This window comes from Petromyzon marinus, chromosome 72, assembly GCF_048934315.1.
Source record: "Petromyzon marinus isolate PM22_M1 ecotype Great Lakes invasive population chromosome 72, UKy_Petmar_22M1.pri1.0, whole genome shotgun sequence".
Classification (NCBI taxonomy): Eukaryota; Metazoa; Chordata; class Hyperoartia; order Petromyzontiformes; family Petromyzontidae; genus Petromyzon; species Petromyzon marinus.
The window spans coordinates 7,259,610-7,285,550 of record NC_133738.1 but is presented as its reverse complement, the minus strand read 5'-3'; the positions used below and the strand labels follow the sequence as shown (position 1 = coordinate 7,285,550).

The following is a 25,941-nucleotide window of genomic DNA, read 5'->3' as shown; positions in this document are numbered from 1 at the left end:
GCTCGAAATATTCTAATGCAAGGATGAGAACTTAAAAGATTAATTGCTTCCAACATGTATTTATTTTGAAAAAAATATTTAAATAGCACAATCAAACAGGACAATTGTTAAGCTAAATAAATAAATTTAAAATAATAAAAAATAAAACAATTCCAATAAGCAAGTAATAGGACTTTTCAAATCACAAAAAATCGCAGCTTTTGCGATTTACTAATCGCATTATTTATTCTAGATTTGAAGCTTTCGTGACTACAAGGATCCATACTCTTTGGTTCTATTCGGTAAAGTCACGTAAAAGTATAAAACATATCAAATTGCAATTTCTATTTGAAATCGATTGATCGTTTGGCCCTTGGGGGGGGGGGGGTTCGGGGGTGGAAAATGCCCACGTCTGCAATATAGAGAAGGGAGGGGCCCATTGATTTAAGGAAACGGAAGCAGAGAATTGAATGAGTGCAGCAAGCACCAACCACGCATTGATTCAGATGTGGCCACAGGGCAACCACTCCATGTATCTTTAAGAGGTTGGATGCCTTTAGCAGTCTTAAGCTGCTCGGGAACGACAAATGGGTTTTTGGAGCAAACTTAATCCGCTTTGGATCTCACCCATGCATGAGTGTTTTGGCGTTTTATTCAGCCGCTCGCGCTGCCATCTGTTAATGGGTGGTTGTAAGAAACCCTCTTCGCTGCACACAATGGAAGCCCTTGGCACCTGAAAACGGAGAGAGAGCGCCGCTATCATTCCTGTCTAATGTGGCGTGATCTGGCATGTTCAGAAATATGGCCGACCGACGCGTGTCCGCGAGCAATCGAATCTGGTACACGATGAGAAAGAACTCATAATCGTGACAGGATGTTATCTTATCAGGCCCAGGAAAGCCACATGTAAAAAAAAAATATCCAGATACATAGACAAAGACCCCCCTGTATAGCCTTGACAGAGTGTTGGGGTAAGTGATGTTAGCGAGCACCTATGAAGGCCGGCACTGTGGCACACAAGAGGGATGGGTGGCCAGCACCACGCCAGCCACCTTGGTCTCCCCAGCGGCGATGTTTACACACCACGGGTACTCATTTGAGGCTGAGTCGACCTAGGAGGCCCAGGACCGGTTCAGATAATCGTCACTTGTGTTGGCCGTGAGCAGGAATCGAACTTGGGTCGCCGGGTTCGTAGCGTGGCGCGAACCACTACTACACACTACCGTTAAAGATGCATACATACACATGCACACACACACACGCAGAGAAACGCAGACACACAGCACGCAACTGCTGGGCATCGTGCGTAAAAAGCAAAACCATTATCAGTTCCTGAAGAACTGCACTGCGGTTCCTTTCTTGTCTTAGGTGACCCTTCAGACAAAAATGTCGAGCACGAGCAACTGTTAAAGGCCACATTTGGGGGTGGGGGAGGGGGGACGATCTTTGTCCTTGTTGTTTTATGTATGTGTGTACACACGCGTGCTCGCACACACACAAACACACGTGCGCTATACCTCTCCCTCCCACCCCTCACCCACCCCCATCCCCCTCACTCAGAGCCGCTGGAGTCATGTAGCCCTGCAGGACCTAGATGTAGCCCTGTGAAACCTCACCCCACAGAATATAACCTCAGCCTGCATACCTAGGCCTGCAGAATCTAGCCCTGCAGAACCTGAGCTTGCAGAATGTAACCCCACAGAACATAGCCATGTAGAACTTAGCCCTGCAGCAACTGGGTTTGCAGAACCTAGCCCTGCAGAGCCTTGCCCTGCAGAGAATCTAGCCCTGCAGAATCTAGCCTCTCGGAACTTAACCCTGCAGCACTGCAGGATCTGGGACTGCAGAACGTAGCCCTGTCTAACTTAGGCCCGCAGAACCTAGCTCTGCAGAACCTAGACATAGCCCTGTGGAATCTAGCCCGCCAGGACATAATCCTGCAGAACCTTAGCCTGCAGGCATAGGCCTGCAGAATCTTCACCACAGAACCTAGCCCTGCAGAACCTCGCCCCGTAGGATATGGGCTGCAGAGCCTAGCCCTGCATAAGATAGCCCTGCAGAATCTGGGCCTGCAGAACCTGGACCTGCAGACCTGGGCCTGCATACTTAGGCCTGCAGACCTAGCCCTGCAGAGCCTGGCCCTGCAGGACCTGCACCTGCAGAACCTGGACCTGCAGACCTGGGCCTGCAGACCTAGGCCTGCATACCTAGCCCTGCAGGACCTGGGCCTGCAGACCTGGGCCTGCAGACCTGGGCCTGCAGACCTGGGCCTGCATACCTAGCCCTGCAGAGCCTGGGCCTGCAGACCTGGACCTGCAGAACCTGGACCTGCATAATCTGGACCTGCAGACCTGGGCCTGCATACTTAGGCCTGCAGACCTAGGCCTGCATACCTAGCCCTGCAGAGCCTGGGCCTGCAGAACCTGGACCTGCAGAACCTGGACCTGCAGAACCTGGCCCTGCATACCTAGCCCTGTAGACCTGGGCCTGCAGATCCTGGCCCTGCAGACCTAGGCCTGCAGACCTGGGCCTGCAGAACCTGGGCCTGCAGACCTAGCCCTGCAGAACCTGGGCCTGCAGATCTAGGCCTGCATACCTAGGCCTACAGGACTTAGCCCCCGCAGGACTTGGACCTGTAGACCTAGGCTTACAGGACCTGACCCTGCAGACCTGGGCCTGCAGAACCTGGGCCTGCAGACCTGTCTCTGCAGAACCTGGGCCTACAGACCTAGGCCTACAGACCTAGGCCTGCAGAACCTAGGCCTGCAGACCTAGCTCTGCAGAACCTGGGCCTACAGACCTAGGCCTACAGACCTAGGCCTGCAGAACCTGGGCCTGCAGATCTAGGCCTGCATACCTAGGCCTACAGGACTTAGCCCCCGCAGGACTTGGACCTGTAGACCTAGGCTTACAGGACCTGACCCTGCAGACCTGGGCCTGCAGAACCTGGGCCTGCAGACCTGTCTCTGCAGAACCTGGGCCTACAGACCTAGGCCTACAGACCTAGGCCTGCAAAACCTAGGCCTGCAGACCTAGCTCTCCAGAACCTGGGCCTACAGACCTGGGCCTACAGACCTAGGCCTACAGACCTAGGCCTGCAGAACCTGGGCCTGCAGACCTAGCCCTGCAGGACCTGGGCCTACAGACCTAGGCCTACAGACCTAGGCCTGCAGAACCTGGACCTGCAGAACCTGGGCCTACAGACCTAGCCCTGCAGGACCTGGGCCTGCATACCTAGGCCTGCATACCTGGCCCTGCAGACCTTGGCCTGCAGAACCTGGGCCTGCATACCTAGGCCTGCAGACCTAGGCCTGCAGAACCTGGGCCTGCATACCTAGGCCTGCATACCTAGGCTTGCATACCTAGGCCTACAGGACCTAGCCTCTGCAGGACCTAGTCCCCCTCCCCACCCTCCCCCCTCCCCCGCAGGAGTATCCTCTCACAAACTAAATCCCTCTCCCGGCAGAGGCTCTCGCCCCCCTTGTGACACTCTGATCTCTCCCGACAGATCGTGGGACTCAACGACACACAAATCGCCCCCACCCTACCCTGTCCCTTTACCCCCCCCCCTACCCCTATCGACGCCTATCCCTTTCAGATCCCCCTTTAGACAATATCCCCCCCCCAACCCCCACCGCCGCCCCCTCTCCCCCCCACGTCCCCCCTCGGGGCTCCCCGTGTGTGTGTGCCAGGCCAGGTAAAGGAGGGGGAGGCGGTGGGGAAGTTGTGGCTGTGGGGCGCTGCTGTGGGCTGGGGCTGATTGTCGTTGTTTTGTGCACGAGGTGTCATTGGGGGCCCCCCTGGCATTTCTAACCCTGACTCACTCACTCCCTTCTCCCTGCCTCACCTCACTCCTCACCCACCACTCCTTACCCCTCACCCGTGGATCACTCAGCAACCCCCATCCCTCCCTCCTACTCCTCGTCACCAAAAACGAGATGGAATCGCAGTGTCCTTCACCCTCGCTCCTAGTGAGGCGGAGGCCGTGACTGAGGGATGTGGGGGGAGAATGAGGAAGTAGGGGCGAGAGGGAGAGATTGGGGGGAGTGAGGAGAGGGGTAGGGGGGAGAGGGAAGGGTGGTGGAGCCACCGGCGATGAGTATGGGAAAATACAAAAAAAGGCTTTGGGATTGTGTAGAGGCTGTAATTTTGGTCAAGCAAGAATGTATAGCATCGCAGGTGACGGGAAAAGGTGTTTAATGAATGATTCAGAGACACTGATGGTGGAACTGGTGATGAGTAGGGGGAAGAGGAGATTGAGGAGGAGGACGAGGCAGTGACGATACGAAGGGAGTGATTCCGGATGGGGGGGGAGTGAGGAGGGGAGGAACACCCCAACCCCCACCAAGCCCCCTGCATGCTGCTGCTGCTTGTGACGATTGCTGCACGGTGTCCCCCCCTTTGTGATCGGTGGCGCAGCCCGAGACGCGGATCTGGGCCGTGATTTGACTCCTTGTGTTCCTGTGATCCCTCTGCCTCTTCATGCCCCTTGTGTGTCACCGTGTGGTGTCCATATCCCCGTGTCACTATGTGTCTGTGTCTCTGTGTCAACGTGTCCCCTGTGTCACCGTGTGCCTTTGCCACGCTGTCCCTGTGTCTCGGTATCACCGTGTATCTGTGTCAGCGTGTTCCTGTATCTCCGTGTGTCTGGGTTACCGTGTGTTTGTATAATCATGTGTCTGTCTCCATGTCCCTTTGTCTCTGAGTGTCCCTGTGCGTGCTTCTGTGTCTCCGAGTGTACCCACATCTCTGATTGTTTGTGCGTATCTGTGCATGTCTCTGCGTCTCTCTGTGTCCCCGTTTCTCTGCGTGTCCCCGCGTGTCTGTGTGTGGTGTGTGTGTGGTGCGTGCGTCCTCCATACCCTGTTGTGCTGCATGCCGGGTTCATCATTTTGTGACGTCAGCCTTTGTGACATCACCGTTGTGACATCACCGTAGAGACGTCATGTGTCATGTTGTGTCACCCCCCCTCCCGCCCCCCCTCTTTCCCCCCCCACGCACGTGTAACCACCTGCATTGCTCGTCTTTCTGATTGGCTGGTTTTTTGCCCGGTGCTCTCTTGTCTGCTCATTGGCTGGGCGCTGGTCATGTGGTGTGCACACTTGCACGTGATTGGTTGGTTTTGGAGTCATGTGGGGGGGGATTTGTGTTTTTTTGTGCATGAGCGACGCGTCCTTAACGGTGTCGGCGCCCAGCGTCACACAATGCACGCAGCACAGCACACAGCATACGCACAGAGCAGCACAACGCATGGCAGAATGGCATACACACCGCATGACGCACAGCAGCACAACATACAGCTTACACACAGCATACACATAGAGAAGAACAACGCACAGCAGCACAACACACAGCACACACACAGAGTAGCACAACATACAGCATACACACAGCAGCACCACACGCAGCATACACATAGCACAACACAAAGCAGGACAACACAGCATACACACAGAGCTACACGATACACATCACAGCATACGTACAGAGCAACTCAACACATACACAGGCCAGCACAACAGACGTCATCACAGCACACAACAGCATTAACCAGAGCAGCATAACACACAGCATCCACGTAGCATCATACACACAGCGTCACAATACACACACAACATACTTAGCCTTACAAGATGCAGCATCATAGACAGGAGCATCACGAGACACGTATAGCAGGTCAACAAGCAGAGCATACGAACAGTATCACCCCATACTCGGCATCATACACACAGCGTAATACATTCATAGAGCAGCGCAACACGTCACAACAAACTCCCACAAAGCAGCAGCACACGCACACAAATAGAGCAGCATACAGCATCATTCATAGAGCATCAAATACGCAGCATCATGCACAGCGCGGCACAACACAGCATAAACGCAGCATCAGAGAGCATTATGCACACATCATGCACAAAGAAGCATGCACACAGCAATCATGAACACAGCATAAACACAGAATAATACAGCATCATTACAGTATCGTGCGCATAGCAGCATGCACACAGCAGCATACCCACAGCATCACAATGCAGCATCATGTACATAACAACATGCACACAGCACCGCCTCATACAGCAGCATACACATAGCCTCATGCACACAGCAGCATACACACAGCATCACAATGCAGGATCATGTACATCACAACATACACACAGCATCATGCACACAGCACCACAACACAGCCTCATACAGCATCACGCACACCGCAACATACACACATGTGCACAGCAGCACACAGAAATTATCATACGCACAGCAGCATACACTCAGCCTTATTCACACAGCAGCATATACACAGCATCATGCACACAGCATCATGCACAGAGCATCATTCACGCACCATCATGCACACAGCATAATGCACACAGCATCATGCACACAGCATCATGCACACAGCATCATGCACACAGCAGCATATGCACATCATCATACATGCAGCGTCATACACGCAGCGTCATACACGCAGCAGCATGCACACATCATCACCACACAGCTTAATACAGCATAATGCACACAGCAGCATAGACACTATATAATGCCACAACACTTTTCTCAGCATCATCACAACACAAAGCACAACCAATATAACACCACACAGAATCCCTCACTCATCACAATCCACAGTATCATACACATCGCAGCATATCACCCAGCATCACAACATACGCAACAAATCACAACATACGGAGCATCACAACACACAGCATCAAAACATGCACACCCACACACAGCACAACACACAGTCACACCAAACTCAGCACAACACCCACACTCGGCACAACACACAGTCACACCAAGCTCAGCACAAAAAACAGTCATATACAATACCACACACAGCACAACACGCACACCCACACAAAGCACAACACGCACACACAGCACAACACAGTCACACCACATTCAGCATAGACAGTCACACCACACACAGCACAACACGCACACCCACACACAGCACAACACGCACACACAGCACAACACTGTTACACCACACACAGCACAACACTGTTAGACCACACACAGCACAACACGCACACCCACACACAGCACCACACAGTCACACCAAACTCAGCACAACACAGTCACACCAAACTCAGCACAACACAGTTACACCACACACAGCACAACACGCACACACAGCACAACACTGTTACAGCACATACAGCACAACACTTACACCACACGCATCACAATATAGTCACACCAAACTCAGCACCAAGCATAGTCATACACAGTACAACACAGTCACACCACACTCAGCACAACACTCATACCACAGCATAACACAGAGTGCAGGACAAGCAAGCTATTACAACACCCATACAGCAGATCCTGATACATCTCAGCACGTCATACACACAGCATCACCGCACACGACACGACTCTCCTGAGCCACGTGTAATGTGTGCTTTCTGGTGTGCTGTGTCCCTGGTTTGTGTCGTGTGGTGTGATGCGTGGGGTGTGGTGTGTCGTGATGTGTCCCTGGTTTGTGTCGTGTGGGGTGTCATGGTGTGGTGTGATGTGTGACGTGTGGTGTGTGGTGTTCGGTTGTGTGGTATGACATGTGCTGTGGTGTCATGGTGTGGTGTGACGTGGTGTGGTGTGACGCGTGGCGTGTGGTGTTCGGTTGTGTGGTATGACATGTGCCGCGTGGTGTGTCATGGTGTGGTGTGACATGGTGTGGTGTGACGTGTGGTGTGTGGTGTTCGGTTGTGTGGTATGACGTGTGCTGTGGTGTGATGTGACATGGTGTGGTATGATGCGCGGCGTGTTGTGTATATAGGGGTTTGGGTTTGTGACGTTTGAGAAGAGTTGTGACGCAGAGCGAGCAAGGGAGAGCCTCCAGGGCAGCCTTGTGGAAGGACGGAAGATCGAGGTGCGTCACACCCTGTCACGTGGCACACCATCACACACCACGTCACACGACCACGTCACACCACCACGTCACACCATCACACCGCGTCAAACCATCACACGACCACATCACACCATCACACACCACTTCACACCATCAGATTACCACACACCAGGTTACACCATCACACGACGTCATATCAAAACACACACCATCACATACTATGTCACATCATCACACCATGTCACACCATCACACACCACGTCAAACCATCACACGACCACATCACACGACCACGTCACGCCATCACACGACCACGTCACACCATCACACGACCACGTCACACCATCACACGGCCACGTCACACCATCGCACACAACGTCACACCATCACACACCATAACATTCCACGTCACACCCTGTCACGTGGCACTACATCACACACCACATCACACCATACACCACGTCACACCATCACACACCACATCACACCATCACACACCACGTCACACCATCACACACCACGTCACACCATCATATTATGTCACACCATCACATATCACGTCACACCGTCACATGTCACATCATGTCACACTGTCACACCATCACACCGCCATATACACCCCGTCACACCATAGACCATTACGTTCACTTTGTGGGAAGAGCTAGTTGCTGGGTGGGCATGGCCGTTTGGAAGTGGGCGTGCCTGTGTTAAAATGGGTACGGGGAGCGGTGGCGCAGCGGTTAGCACTACGGCGCGCTTACGAACCCATCAGAGACCCCGAGTTCTCCCCCCGTGTCTCCCCCCGTGGCTCCCCCCTGTCTCTTTGTGTCTCCCCCCGTGTCTCCCCCCCTGTCTCTCCATGAGTCTCTCTGTGTCTCCCCCCGTGTCTCCCCCCATGTCTACCCCCGTGTCTCCCCCCCCTGTCTCTCCATGAGTCTCTCTGTGTCTCCCCCCGTGTGTCTCCCCATCTGTGTCTCCCCCCGTCTCTCCATGAGTCTCTCTGTCTCCCCCCGTGTGTCTCCCCATGTGTGTCTCTCCCCCCTTGTCTCCCCCCGTGTGTCTCCATGAGTCTCTCTGTGTCTCCCCATGTGTGTCTCCCTCCATGTCTCCCCCCGTGTCTCCCCCCGTGTGTCTCCCCCCGTGTCTCCCCCCCTGTTTCTCCATGAGTCTCTCTGTGTCTCCCCATGTGTGTCTCCCTCCATGTCTCCCCCCCTGTCTCTCATGAGTCTCTCTGTGTCTCCCCCCGTGTCTCCTCCCGTTTCTCACGTCTCCCCCTGTCTCCCCCCGTGTGTCTCCCCCCATTTCTCCCCCCGTGTCTCATGTCTCCACCCCATGTGTCTCCCCCTTTGTGTCTCCCCCCGTGTCTCCACCCCCCCACCCCCCTTGTCCCCCGTCTGTCTCCCCGTGTCCGCTTGTCGAACTCATCAGAGACCCCGAGTTCGATTGCCTGCTCAAGGCCACCACGAACGCCGGTGATGGCGATTATCTGAATTTGGTCGTGAGCCTCCCTGAGGTGGACTCGGCCTCAAATGAGTACCTGGTCACGTGGTGTGTAGTGAACATCGCCACTGGGGGAGACAAAGGTGGTCAGGCGTGGCTGTCTTCATAGGCGCTGCTATTCGCGACTTGCATCACTTGCTCCTACAGTCTGTTAAACTAGGCCATAGCCACGGAGTCAACATTGGGGGGGACCAAATCTTCCAGGGGGTCCCCCCCCAGAAAAAAATATAAATTTGAAAACGAATTTCCTGCCATTTCCTGCCTAAAATATTAAAAAATTCACTAACACATAGGATGGACTTTTTTTTTTTTTACAATGTCTAATAGTGTATTGTATTACATTGCTCCGTTTTTTTCTTTTTTACCTTTTGTTTCATTTTATGTAATGGCAGAGATTAGGGAATAATAAACTACAACCATAACCACAATCACATAAACAGAAATCTATGCATTGATTTATATGAAGACAAGACCAGATATTGTGGCCAAGTTTTAGCAATTTTTTTTTTTACATAGCATAGAAATTATTATTTTTATAGCAATATATTGGGGGGGACATTTTGAGCATATTTCAATATTTTGGGAGGATGTGTCCCCCCCCCCCCAATATATATTATAAGTACAGCCTTGCTGTTAAATATGGTTTAGACCCCGAACCACACCTACAGGAGGTCCATCCTGAACCTGACGCCGGCTGAAAATTGGGAGTTTGCGTCTCTCTCTCGCCGTGGCCACGTGGATTTTTATTCTCCGGGTCCCCCGGGTTTTTTGCCCCTCCACATTTAGATTGAACGCGCTTTGAGAGTTATTTAGGATTCTGCTATGCCTTTCCACGCGACGATGATAGTGATCACGTCGTTGACCTACCGTTTGTGATGGGCAGGTCGCTTCTGAAACAGAGCTACTACATATTGCAGCTTAGTGGACCTTAAGCCTGGTAAAATAAAAAAAAAATGTATTATAGTTTTGAAGGGTATACGAGGGTCTTGCTCCCAAATGACCATACTTCACTATTCTGACCCTCCTTCCCCCTCCCCCGCCCAGGTGAACAATGCAACTGCACGGGTTCAGACAGGAAAGAAGCCAGGAGTCTCATACGCAGCAAACGGTGAGACGCACGGAGACACGGGGAGATCCACGGGGAGACACGGGGCTAGCGGGGGGAGACACTTGGAGACACGGGGCGACAAGCGGACACGGGGAGACGCATTAGGAGACATACGGAGGGAGAGACGGTGGGGGACAAGGGGTGGGGGGACACACGGAGGGAGACACACGGGGGAGACACAGGGAGACTTATGGAGAGACACACGGGGGGAGACATGCAGGGAGAGACAGGGAGACTCATGGAGAGACACGTGGGGAGACACGCGGGGTGGAGACGGGGTAAGACACTGGGAGAGACATGCGGGGGGGACACACGGGGAGTCTCACGGGGGGGAGACTGGAAGACACGGGGACACGGTCTATTCCTGTACCCAGGCTGGAAGCTAGACCCCCTGTGTGCATGCGTGTTAAATACCATGGTATACCTCTCTCTACGGTATACTCTGTACACGAAGCTGGGCCTCCTGTACGGTAAATACCATGGTAAACTCTGCATTCTATTCGCTGTGGTTAAGCTGGAAGCTGGGCCCCACTGTGTGTATGGTAAACGCCACGGTAAACCTCTCCACCGCACTACTCTGTACCCAGGCTGGAAGCTGGCTCCCCACGTGCGTGCGTGTGTGTAGTAAACACCACGGTAAACCGCTCCACCATTTACTCTGTACCCAGGCTGGAAGTTGGCTCCCCACGTGCTGGGCGCCCCGGTGAGTGCCCCTGAGCTATATGCGTTGGGCATCCCCTACATGGGCGCCGGGGTGGTGTCGGCTGGGCTGCGTGGGGGAGCTGGAGCCTTCCGTGGTTCTCGCTCCTCCTCCTCAGCGGCAGCTGCGGCCGCGGCGGCTGCGGCGGCCGCTGCTTCGCGGCCGGTCCTGCGAGCTGCCGTCTCGTCGCTCGCAGCCATCCCCTCGTACGCTGGGTGAGTGGGTGAGTGGTTGGGTTGGTGAGTGGGTGAGTGGTTGGGTGGGTGGCCGGGTGGGTGGCCGGGTGGGTGGCCGGGTGGGTGGCCGAGTGGGTGGCCGAGTGGGTGGCCGAGTGGGTGGCCGAGTGGGTGGGTGAGAGGGGTGGTTAGGTGAGAGGGTGATAGGGTGGTTGGGTTAGAGAGTGGGTTGGTGGATGAGAGGGCTGGGTGGGTTATCGGGTGAGAGGGGTGGGGGGGCTGGTTAGAGGGGTGGGTGGGTGAGTGAGTGAGAGAGTGGGTAGGTGAAAGGATTGGTGGGTTCCTCTGTGGTTGTTTGAGAGGGTGAGTGGGTGAGAGGGTCGGTTGGTGGATGAAAGGGTGGGTGGGTCGGTGAGAGGGGTGGGTGGGTGAGAGGGAGGCGTGGGTGGGTGAGAGGGAGGGGTGGGTGGGTGAGATGGGTGGGGTTGGTGGATGTGAGCGTTGGGTGGGTGGTTGGGTTGGTTGGTGGGATGGTGGGTCGGTGAGGGAGAGGGTGAAGTGGGTTAGTGGGTGAGAGGGTGAGAGGGGTGGTTGGGTTAGTGGGTGGATGAGTGGGTGGGTGAGTGGATGGGTGGGGTGGTTGAGAGGGTGTGTTAGAGGGTTGGTGAGCGGGTTGGTGAGGTGGGTGGGTTGCATGTGTGGATGGGTGGCCACGACTTGGCCACAAATGATGGCTCAACGAAGTGGCTTATCACGTGGACTTTTACAGAAGGTAAATAATTATCTAAATTATCTCGATGCATGATTTTAAATGTGGAGGGAAAAACCGGAGGACCCGGAGAAAAATCCACACGACCACAGAGAGAGAGACGCAGACTTCAAATATACAGGTGTCAGGGTCGGGATCGAGCCCACGACATCCTGTATACCAGGCGAGGTAGTTAACATCTAGTTAATCATGATAAAGGTTTTTGGGTTAGATCGCGTTATTTATAAATGTGTCGAAACCCTCCACCACCCGACACGGCCAATCAGTAAAATAAAGTGTCACTTTGACAAAAGACAAATAGTTCACTACTTTAGCCCACCGGTGTGTTGAAGAGTGAATCCACAACATTTACAGTTTGAATACGACGTTTCGCTGGTAATTACATCCAGCATCATCGGGCAATTCGCTGATTGGCCGTGCCGGGTGGTGGAGGGTTTCGACACATAAATAACGTGATCTAACCCAAAAACCTTTATTATGAATAATATTGGTCGCGAAAGCCTACATATTAAACTAACATCTAGTTAAGTTTAATCGTTTTAAAAAGCTATATTGGGTGGTGTATATCTTCTTGATTATCTGTAAGTGTGTTTTATATCAGTCTGTTTTTGTTGTTAATTTGTGTGTCTTAAACAGTGTGCGTGTATGTTCATCTGTGTGTTCATGTGTGCGTGTGAATGTGGAGTGGTAGTGTTAGTAGTTAGCGCGCGACGCTACTAACCCGGTGACCCGAGTTCGATTCCCGCTCATGGCCAACACCAGTGACGAATATCTGAACCCCAAGGTCGACTCGGTGACTAAAACACAGCAAGTTGGCACAGTAGGGGGCACAGGTGGTGCATCGGCCAGTCATCTCAGTCGGTTAACCCATGGCACCTGGGTCTGTCTCGTGACCTCCTTCCAGCGGGCGTTTGACACTTCACGTGGCCTCAATGTACACCTGGCCTGGCACTGGTGCCATGGTGAAGTCACTGCCACTTAGTGACCATTGTCAGATGTTGTATCTGTGTGTTTCTGTGTGTGTTTTATGGGTAGTGTAGTGGTCGGCGCACTGCGCTACAAACCCGGTGACCCGAGTTCGATGCCAGCTCACGGCCAATACAAATGACGATTATCTGAAACGGTCTTGGGCCTCCTCTAGGTGGACTCAGCCTCCAAAAAGTACCTGGCGCGGTGCGTAAACATCGCCACTATGGAGACAAAGGCGGCTGGGTGTGGTGCTGCCCACCCCACCCCCTCGTGTGCCGTTATGGCCTTCATGGGTGCTGCTCACTTACGGCACTTGCCTCAACAGTATTTAAGGTTGCACGGGGGATCTTTCTTTCTTTGTCGTGTGTGTGTGTTAATCTGTGCATGTGTTATTAATCTTTGTGTCCAGGTTGGTCTATCCAGAAAACTTCTACACAACTGACCTCTACGTGAGTATACAAACACACACACATACGCTCGCATGATTGGCACGGTTGGCTACATGCGGTGCGAAAGACGTTCAACATCCACACGTGCGTTGTAGTGTAGTGTTTAGCCCACCGCACCACGAACCCGGCGACCCGAGTTCGATTCCCGCTCGCGGCCAACGCTGGTGACAATTATCCGAACTGGTCCTTGACCACTTCTCCTCGGTCCACTCAGCCTCAAATGATGCGGTGGCGTGCAGTAAACATCACAACTGGGGAGAGACAAAGATGGCTGGGCATGGTGCTGGTCACCCACCCCCTCGTGTGCCACAGTGCCGGCGTTCATCGGTGCTCGTCACAACAACACTTGCCCCAACAGTCTGTATAAAACTATATGGGGGATCTTTGTCTTTGTGCGTGTGTTGATGTGCGTGTATTGATGTGCGTTCGTGCGTGTTTAACAGGGTGGCTATGCTGCATACCGTTACGCTCAGTCTGCTACGGCCGCCGCCACAGCTACCTACAGTGACAGGTGAGTGTGCACCTCTGTGTGTACGTGTGTGTACCTGTGTGTGTGTGTGTACCTGTGTGTGTGTGTACCCATCGGTGATGGGGCAGTTGTGGAGAGTGGAGAGTTTCCCATACCTGGGCAGTGTGCTTATGACCGGCTCCAGTTTAACAGCAGAGGTCTAACTCCGAATCAGTCGAGCGGCAATATCTTTTCATCGGTTGCATAACGCTGTGTGGAAGCTTCAGGTCTTCTCGGCCACGGTCATTCGCTCCCTTCGCTATGCTGAAACGGGGACCCCCTAATGGAACATCTGCGCCGGTTAGAAACATTTAGGCTAGCCTGCCTACGATCCATCCTGGGTTTAACCAGGCTGGATTGTGTGAAGAGCTCACAAATCCTTGAAAGATCTGGGCAAGTTCCCATCGGTGAGCTCCTCCTCCGGCAGGCAAGGTTGCGTTTGCTGGGTCATGTAGCCCGCATGCCCAGCCACTGCATGCTGAAACAGCTTTTGTTTGGCCGGATCGAGGGGGCTAAACGGGCGCGGCACGGGCTAGAGAAGAGATGGAGTGATGTGGTACAGGGGGACGTGGAGCCGAGTGGACTTGCCGATGACTGGTACCAGCGGTGTCAAGATCGGCCTCTGTGGAGGAGGCTCATGAAGGACGCTACTGGGCAGTTGGAGGCAGTCACCCTCCAACAACAACGGAGGGCGGAGGAGCGACGCTCCTCCGCTGGCTGAAGCACAGCAAGTTGGCACAATAGGGGGCACAGGTGGTGCATCAGCCAGCCATCTCAGTCATTTTAGTCGAACCGTGGCACTTGGGTCTGCCCCGTGACCTCCTGCCAGCGGGCGTTCGACACGTCACGTGGCCTCAAGGTGCACATGGCCTGGCACAAGCGTCGTGGTGACGTCACCGCCACTTAGTGGCGAATGGCAGTTGTGTGTGTGTACCTGTGTGTGTGTGGTGTGTACCTGTGTGTGTGGTGTGTACCTGTGTGTATGTACCTGTGTGTGTGTGTGTGGTATGTGTAAAAACAAACCCCTACCTCCTCGGTGGTGCCAGACGGCAACGCCGTGGTGGATGTGAGCAGTGCCATGGAGGGAAGGCCAATCCCAATTGGCTATACCCCTCATGGCGCTTGTAGCCACCACAGCGGCCAAATGGGGGTTCTGGGTGGGTACGAGGGGTTCTTAACCCCCTCCACCTTCAATTAAACTACCGCTGAACCACATGCAAAAATATAGAACATAGCTTGTGTCGGAGGCCCTGGGGGAACAGGCGTCCATGACAAGCTCCTGGCCAAATCCCGTTTGACGGAGCCAGGAGACTGAACCTGTGACCTTGGGGGTTCCTCCAGAAATGGCAAAAAGCCACTGCAGGTGGCCACGTGGAATGTTCAAACACTCTCTGCAGAGGAAGAAAGGCTGCCCACTCCTCTGTCGGGAACTGGACCAGTACCGCCTGGATCTCTGGGGTATTCAGGAGGTCCATGAGGGGTGGACAGTCCTCCACTCGGGGGCAGGAGACTGCCAAACAACAGGGAGTGGAACTGCTTCTGGACAAAAGAATGAAGGGGGTGTGGGAGCGTGGTGGTGAAGTGTGGGAAGCTGTAAGCCCCAGGCTACTGTGAGCTCGCCTTCCCATCAACCAGATAAGTGGTGGGTGGTATGCTTATGCCCCCACAGAAGATGAATATCATTGAAGGGATGCAGGCAAAGCTGATGAGTCAGATGCCTTTCATGAACCTCCTGTCACAGATGCGAGCTAACGTGGCTTCTCGGGATAGAGTCATCCTGTTGAGTGACTTTAATGCCCGAGTTAGTCATGATGCTGGCACCTTGGCTGGGGTGATTCGAAGGCATGGGCCAGATCAGCTAAATAACAACGGTAGGAGGCTGCTAGACGACTTTTCAGCCCATTACCAACACGCTGTTCCAGCATCGGCGCATCAACACAACATCATGGATGTACGCCGAGTCCACGAAAAACATCTGCTGGACTATATAGTTATGGAAGTGCGGATGCAAGGACCTACCGTGGAGCTGATCTGCCTACTAACCATCACCTTGTCATCTGGAAGATGCGCCTGCAATTCTTCCCCCGCTGGTGGTGGGTGTCCATCTAGGACCCCATTCAAACCCACAATGGCCTGGTCTCAGCTAACTGATGAAAGTTGGAAGGGAGAACTTAAACATCGCTTGCATCTGGGGTTGGCATCATCCCCCCCTTCCTCCTGATGCTGAGGGAACATGGGGTGAGGTTTAGGACTGTGGCTCATGCAGCTGCAATGGCTGCTTTGGGTGCACGGTCCAAACCTCCACAGAGACCATGGCTGATGGAGGAGGTGTTCCGGCTGGCTGAGAAAAAGTGACAGGCTCATTCCCACTGTCTACATCATCCCACGTCGGAGAATGAGGAAGCTTACCGCAGCCTTCGTTCAGAGGTTGGGAGAGCCGTGCGGCACTGCAAGGATGGATGGTGGTCGCGGGTTGCTGAGTAGATGGAGTCTGCCTCCGTAGCCTACGATGACAAATCACTATTTAACTTCATAAAAGTAAATTGAAGCGCCACACCTATCACAATCCTTAGTGGGGGGAAAAAGGTGATCTGATCTCTGACCCCCAGGAATAGGTTTGCAGATTTGCTGAGCATTTCTGTGAAGCCTTGTGGAAGGGGAAATCCCTCAGCGTAGCAAACATCGGGCAAAGTGGGGATGACCCTCCTGAGTTTGCCGTGGCTCAAATATTGGAAGAAGTAGTCTCACCCCCTGTTGTGAGTGGCTGGCTGAAGTGCTATCTGATGAGGAAGTATGGAACGCAATCCACAGTCTGAAACTAGGAAAACCGCTGGGCAGAGATGATCTCCCAAGTAAAATGCTGAGGGATGGTGGCATTTGTGTGCAGAATGCCCTACATGACATCATAACAGTCTGGACCACTGGAATGGTTATCCATGATTGGAAGGATGCCCTGGAAGGGTTCTCCAGGATCTTTAAGAAGGGGGACTGCACAGACTGTAACAATTACAGGGGCATCCCCCACCTCAGTGTGCTGGGTAAGGTCCTGGCAAGGATTATTCAACATCACCTTGCCAGGCATGCCGAGGAGAGGCTTGTGAAGCCCCAATGTGGTTAACAGGCCAGTGTGGTCCTGCACCGATGCCATATTTTCTGTCCGTTTGCTACAGCAGATGTGTAGAGAATTCCAACAGGACCTATATCTCCAATTTATTGCCCTGGTCAAGGCCTATGATACAGTGCGCTTGGGCTCTGGGCTGTTCTTCTTGCTTTCAGAGTCCCTAATTTCATGATGGTGGGCAGTCCCGGGTCAAGCTACGTGTCTGAGAGTCAGAGCCATTCCCTGTTCACCTAGAGTGCGACTGCGATGTCCTCTGGCTCCAACATTATTTAACATCTTTTTGACCGCGTAGTTCAAGAAACCTTCCATGGCTGTCCTGGAGGATTCGCTATCTGGTACAGATACAATGGGAGGCTGATTGATGCCCTGGTGCGGTCGAGAGATGCCCCCCTCTTGGTCAACCATGTTACGTATGCCGATGATGTGGTGATTGCTGCTCACTCAGAGGAGGAGTTGGAGGTGCTGCTGCAGAATCTGGAGTGTGCCACTAAGAGGTGGGGCCTTACCATCAGCCCCACCAAAACTAAGCACCTGCCTGGGTATTTTGTGCCATCAAACACTCCACCCCCTCAACCCCCCCCATTGGTGATGGGGCAATTGTGGAGAGAGTGGAGAGTTTCCCATACCTGGGCAGTATGCTCATGACCAGCTCCAGTTTGACAGCAGAGGTCTCGCTCGACATCAGTCGAGTGGCATTATCTTTTCATCAGCTGCGTAACGCTGTGTGGAAGCTACCTGATCTGTCGCTGCACACAAAGCTTCGGGTCTTCTCGGCCACAATCATGTCCTCCCTTCGCTATGCTGAAACGGGGACCCCCTAATGGAACATCTGCGCCAGTTAGAAACATTCATGCTGGCCTGCCTACGATCCATCCTGCGGTTAACCAGGCTGGATTGTGTAAGGAGCTCACAAATCCTTGAAAGATCTGGACAAAGTCCCATCGGTGAGTTCCTCCAGCAGGCAAGGCTGCGTTGGCTGGGCCATGTAGCCCGCATGCCTAGCCACTGCATGCTGAAACAGCTTTTGTTTGGCCGGATCGAGGGGGCTAAACGGGCGCAGCACGGGCTAGAGAAGAGATGGAGTGATGTGGTACAGGAGGACGTGGAGCTGAGTGGACTTGCCGATGACTGGTACCAGCGGTGTCAAGATCGGCCTCTGTAGAGGAGGCTCGTGAAGTACGCTACTGGGCAGTTGGAGGCAGTCGCCCTCCAGCAACAACTGAGGGCAGAGGAGCGACGCTCACAACAACGAGCGGAGCGCCGGGTGGCTAAAGCACAGCAAGCTGGCACAGTAGGGGGCACAGGTGGTGCATCGGCCAGTCATCTCAGTCAGTCAACACATGGCACCTGGGTCTGTCCAGCCACCTCCTGCCAGCGGGCATTCGACACTTCACGTGGCCTTCAAGTGCACCTGGCCTGGCACAGGTGGCGTGGTGAAGTCACTGCCACTTAGTGGCCAATGGCAGATTTTGTATCTCTGTGTGTTTCTGTGTGTGTTTGAGGGGTAGTGCTGTGGTCAGCGCGCTGCGCTACGAACCCAGTGACCCGAGTTCGATTCCTGATCGCGGCCAACACCAATGACAATTATTTAAAACGGTCCTGGGCCCCCCCTAGGTCGACTCGGCTTCTAATAAGTACCTGGTGGGATGAGTAGACATCGCCACTAGGGAGACAAAGGCTGCCGGACGTAGTGTTGGCCACCCATCCCCCCCTCCTGTGCCGTGCCGGCATTCATAGGTGCTGCTCGCTAACAGCACTTGCCCCAACAGTTTATTAAGGCTAAATGGGGGATTTTTGTGTTTGTCTTTGTTTGAGAGTGTACGTGTGTGTGTGTATCTTTGTTTCAGCTTTGGCCGGATATTCACGGCTGCAGATCCATACCAAGCAGCGGCTCTATCCCCAGCGTTTAGCATGGGGGCCATGGTGAGCAACGGCACACGCAGTACAAGCCACACACTCCATAGACAGTACATGGCACACACTGCATACTGCACACACAGTACAAGCCACAACTGCACACTGCACACACAGTACAAGCCACACACTCCACACTGCACATGCCGTACAAGCCACACACTGCACACACAGTACAAGCCACACACTGCACCCACAGTACAAGCCACACACTCCACACTGCACAGACAGTACATGGCATACACTGCACACGCAGTGCAAGCCACACACTGCACACTGCACACACAGTACAAGCCACAGACTCCACACTGCACACACAGTACAAGCCACACACTCCACACTGCACAGACAGTACATGGAACACACTGAACACTGCACACACAGTACAAGCCACACACTGCACAGACAGTACATGGCACACACTGCACACTGCACACACAGTACAAGCCACACACTCCACACTGCACAGACAGTACATGGAACACACTGAACACTGCACACACAGTACAAGCCACACACTCCACACTGCACACACAGTACAAGCCACACACTCCACACTGCACACACACTCCACACTGCACAGACAGTACATGACACACACTGCACACTGCACACGCAGTACAAGCCACACACTGCACACACAGTACAAGCCGCACACTCCACACTGCACACACAGTATAAGCCACACTCCACACAGTGCAAGCCACACTCCACACTGCACACACAGTACAAGCCACACACTTCACACTGCACACACAGTACAAGCCACACACTCCACACTGCACACACAGTACAAGCCACACACTCCACACTGCACAGACAGTACATGGCACACACTGTACACGCAGTACAAGCCACACACTGCACCCACAGTACAAGCCACACACTCCACACTGCACCCACAGTACAAGCCACACACTAAACACCGCACACACAGTACAAGCCACACACTCTACACTGCACACACAGTACAAGCCACACACTCCACACTGCACAGACAGTACAAGCCACACACTGCACACACCGTACAAGCCACACACTCCACACTGCACAGACAGTACATGGCACACACTGCACACTGCACACACAGTACAAACCACACACTCCACACTGCACAAACAGTACAATCCACACATTCCACACTGCACACACAGTACATGCCACACACTCCACACTGCACAAACAGTACACGGCACACACTGCACTCTTTACACGCAGTACAAGCCACACACTCCACACTGCAAACGCAGTACAAGCCACACAATCCACACTGCACTCGCAGTATAAGCCACACACTCCACACTGCACACGCAGTACAAGCCACACACTGCACACACAGTACAAGCCACACACTCCACACTGCACACACAGTACAAGCCACACTCTCCACACTGCACACACAGTACAAGCCACACACTCCACACTGCACACACAGTACAAGCCACACTCCACACAGTACAAGCCACACTCCACACTGCACACACAGTACAAGCCACACAATTCACACTGCACACACAGTACAAGCCACACACTCCACACTGCACACACAGTACAAGCCACACACTCCACACTGCACAGACAGTACATGGCACACACTGTACACGCAGTACAAGCCACACACTCCACACTGCACACACAGTACAAGCCACACTCCACACAGTACAAGCCACACTCCACACTGCACACACAGTACAAGCCACACACTTCACACTGCACACACAGTACAAGCCACACACTCCACACTGCACAACACAGTACAAGCCACACACTCCACACTGCACAGACAGTACATGGCACACACTGTACACGCAGTACAAGCCACACACTGCACGCTGCACACATAGTACAAACCACACACTCCACACTGCACCCACAGTACAAGCCACACACTAAACACTGCACACACAGTACAAGCCACACACTCTACACTGCACACACAGTACAAGCCACACACTCCACACTGCACACACAGTACAAGCCACACACTAAACACTGCACACACAGTACAAGCCACACACTCTACACTGCACACACAGTACAAGCCACACACTCCACACTGCACAGACAGTACAAGCCACAGACTGCACACACAGTACAAGCCACACACTCCACACTGCACAGACAGTACATGGCACACACTGCACACTGCACACACAGTACAAACCACACACTCCACACTGCACAAACAGTACAATCCACACACTCCACACTGCACACACAGTACAAGCCACACACTCCACACTGCACTCGCAGTATAAGCCACACACTCCACACTGCACACGCAGTACAAGCCACACACTGCACACACAGTACAAGCCACACACTCCACACTGCACACACAGTACAAGCCACACTCTCCACACTGCACACACAGTACAAGCTCCACACTGCACAGACAGTACATGGCACACACTGCACACACAGTACAAGCCACACACTCCACATTGCACAGACAGTACATATCACACACTGCACACGCAGTACAAGCCACACACTCCACACTGCACAGACAGTACATGGCACACACTGCACACACAGTACAAGCCACACACTCCACACTGCACAGACAGTACATGGCACACACTGCACACTGCACACACAGTACAAGCCACACACTCCACACTGCACAGACAGTACATGGCACACACTGCACACACAGTACAAGCCACACACTCCACACTGCACACACAGTACACGGCACACACAGTACATTGCACACACTGCACACACAGTACAAGCCACACACTCCACACTGCACACACAGTACAAGCCACACACTTCACACTGCACACACAGTACAAGCCACACACTCCACACTGCACACACAGTACAAGCCACACACTCCACACTGCACAGACAGTACATGGCACACACTGTACACGCAGTACAAGCCACACACTGCACCCACAGTACAAGCCACACACTCCACACTGCACCCACAGTACAAGCCACACACTAAACACTGCACACACAGTACAAGCCACACACTCTACACTGCACACACAGTACAAGCCACACACTCCACACTGCACAGACAGTACAAGCCACACACTGCACACACCGTACAAGCCACACACTCCACACTGCACAAACAGTACAATCCACACATTCCACACTGCACACACAGTACATGCCACACACTCCACACTGCACAAACAGTACACGGCACACACTGCACTCTTTACACGCAGTACAAGCCACACACTCCACACTGCAAACGCAGTACAAGCCACACAATCCACACTGCACTCGCAGTATAAGCCACACACTCCACACTGCACACGCAGTACAAGCCACACACTGCACACACAGTACAAGCCACACACTCCACACTGCACACACAGTGCAAGCCACACTCTCCACACTGCACACACAGTACAAGCCACACACTCCACACTGCACACACAGTACAAGCCACACTCCACACAGTACAAGCCACACTCCACACTGCACACACAGTACAAGCTACACAATTCACACTGCACACACAGTACAAGCCACACACTCCACACTGCACACACAGTACAAGCCACACACTCCACACTGCACAGACAGTACATGGCACACACTGTACACGCAGTACAAGCCACACACTCCACACTGCACACACAGTACAAGCCACACTCCACACAGTACAAGCCACACTCCACACTGCACACACAGTACAAGCCACACACTTCACACTGCACACACAGTACAAGCCACACACTCCACACTGCACAACACAGTACAAGCCACACACTCCACACTGCACAGACAGTACATGGCACACACTGTACACGCAGTACAAGCCACAAACTGCACACTGCACACATAGTACAAACCACACACTCCACACTGCACCCACAGTACAAGCCACACACTAAACACTGCACACACAGTACAAGCCACACACTCTACACTGCACACACAGTACAAGCCACACACTCCACACTGCACAACAGGACAAGCCACACACTAAACACTGCACACACAGTACAAGCCACACACTCTACACTGCACACACAGTACAAGCCACACACTCCACACTGCACAGACAGTACAAGCCACAGACTGCACACACAGTACAAGCCACACACTCCACACTGCACAGACAGTACATGGCACACACTGCACACTGCACACACAGTACAAACCACACACTCCACACTGCACAAACAGTACAATCCACACACTCCACACTGCACACACAGTACAAGCCACACACTCCACACTGCACTCGCAGTATAAGCCACACACTCCACACTGCACACGCAGTACAAGCCACACACTGCACACACAGTACAAGCCACACACTCCACACTGCACACACAGTACAAGCCACACTCTCCACACTGCACACACAGTACAAGCTCCACACTGCACAGACAGTACATGGCACACACTGCACACACAGTACAAGCCACACACTCCACATTGCACAGACAGTACATATCACACACTGCACACGCAGTACAAGCCACACACTCCACACTGCACAGACAGTACATGGCACACACTGCACACACAGTACAAGCCACACACTCCACACTGCACAGACAGTACATGGCACACACTGCACACTGCACACACAGTACAAGCCACACACTCCACACTGCACAGACAGTACATGGCACACACTGCACACACAGTACAAGCCACACACTCCACACTGCACACACAGTACACGGCACACACAGTACATTGCACACACTGCACACACAGTACAAGCCACACACTCCACACTGCACAGACAGTACATGGCACACACTGCACATGCAGTACAAGCAACACACTGCACACACAGTCCACGGCACACACAGTGCATGGCACACACTGCACACACAGTACAAGCCACACACTCCAAACTGCACACACAGTACATGGCACACACTGCACACTGCACACACAGTACAAGCCACACACTGCACACACAGTACAAGCCACACTGCACACGCAGTACAAGCCACACTCTCCACACTGCACAGACAGTACATGGCACACACTGCACACACAGTACAAGCCACACACTCCACACTTCACAGACAGTACATGGCACACACTGCACACACAGTACAAGCCACACACTCCACACTGCACAAAAAGTACACGGCACACACAGTACATTGCACACACTGCACACACAGTACAAGCCACACACTCCACACTACACAGTACATGGCACACACTGCACACGCAGTACAAGCCACACACTGCACGCACAGTCCACGGCACACACTGCACACACAGTACATGGCACACACTGCACACACAGTACAAGCCACACACTCCAAACTGCACACACAGTACATGGCACACACTGCACACTGCACACACAGTACAAGCCACACACTTCACACTGCACACACAGTACATGACACGCACTGCACACACAGTGCAAGCCACACACTGCACACTGCACACGCAGTACAAGCCACACACTGCACACACAGTACAAGCCACACACTCTACACTGCACACACAGTACAAGCCACACACTCCACACTGCACTCTGCACACATAGTACAAGCCACACACTCCACACTGCACACGCAGTACAAGCCACATACTGCACACACAGTACAAGCCACACACTGCACACAGTACAAGCCACACACTCCACACTGCACACACACTCCACACTGCACAGACAGTACATGGCACACACTGCACACGCAGTACAAGCCACACACTGCACACACAGTACAAGCCACACACTCCACACTGCACACGCAGTACAAGCCACACACTGCACACACAGTACAAGCCACACACTGCACACACAGTACAAGCCACACACTCCACACTGCACACACATTCCACACTGCACAGATAGTACATGACACACACTGCACACGCAGTACAAGCCACACACTGCACACACAGTACACAGCACACACTGCACACGCAGTACAAGCCACACACTCCACACTGCACACACAGTACACGGCACACTGCACACTGCACACACAGTACAAGCCACACACTCCACACTGCACAGACAGTACATGGCACACACTGCACACATAGTACAAGCCACACACTCCACACTGCACACACAGTACAAGCCACACACTCCACACTGCACACACAGTACATGGGACACACTGCACACTGCACACACAGTACACGGCACACACTCCACACTGCACACACAATACAAGCCACACACTCCACACTGCACACACAGTACATGGCACACAAAGTACACTGCACACAGTACACTGCACACGCAATACACTGCTCGCCCACAGTACACACAGGACAAACACGCCGTGGTGGCTAGGAGATGGTGTGCAGGAGGAGGTCGTGGGTTCGATCCCGACCCTGACGCCTGCTGTATATTTGGAATCTAGATTCGAAGTTTTCGTGACTGCAGGGATCCATACTCTTTGGTTCTTTCGGTAAAGTCACCACGTAGTAGGTAGAAAATAAAACAAATTAAATCACGACGTTTCGGGCGCGACACAAGCGTCCGTCATCAGGTGGGAAAGCCACAGCAAGACACAACTATATTCTTAGTTTTTTCGGTAAAGTCACGTTGAAGGGAAACAACAACCGAAAAAACTAAGAATATGAATTACTGCAGTCACGAAAGCTTTAAATCAAAATTTAAGACACAACTACTGAAGTGGGTAGAAAGACTCCCGTAATACGACGTTATATAGGTAAGAGGGGGGGGGGGGGCTAGATAACCTTCTTCCCACTTCAGCAGTTGTTTCTTGCTGTGGTTGTCGCGCCCGAAATGTCGTGATTTAATTTATTTTATTTTCTACCCACTACGTGATGATATTTACCGAAAGAACCATATGGATATTGGGAGTTTGCGTCTGCGTCTCTCTCCCCGCGGCCATGTGGATTTTTCTCCCCGGGTCCTCCGGGTTTTCGCTCCACGTTCAGAATCGACA

General features: G+C 53.1%; 1 protein-coding gene across 1 annotated transcript in view; it reads left to right on the top strand.

Annotated features, from left to right (window-relative positions):
* The window catches only part of LOC142906939 (RNA binding protein fox-1 homolog 2-like), a 73,008-nt gene that overhangs the window by 35,781 nt on the left and 11,286 nt on the right, over nucleotides 1-25,941 (top strand). The window contains exons 4-9 of the mRNA XM_076055733.1: nucleotides 7,766-7,858; nucleotides 10,385-10,448; nucleotides 11,117-11,363; nucleotides 13,472-13,511; nucleotides 13,955-14,022; nucleotides 18,988-19,063. Coding sequence (XP_075911848.1) covers nucleotides 7,766-7,858; nucleotides 10,385-10,448; nucleotides 11,117-11,363; nucleotides 13,472-13,511; nucleotides 13,955-14,022; nucleotides 18,988-19,063 — 588 coding nt within the window. The remainder of the gene's footprint in view (nucleotides 1-7,765; nucleotides 7,859-10,384; nucleotides 10,449-11,116; nucleotides 11,364-13,471; nucleotides 13,512-13,954; nucleotides 14,023-18,987; nucleotides 19,064-25,941) is intronic.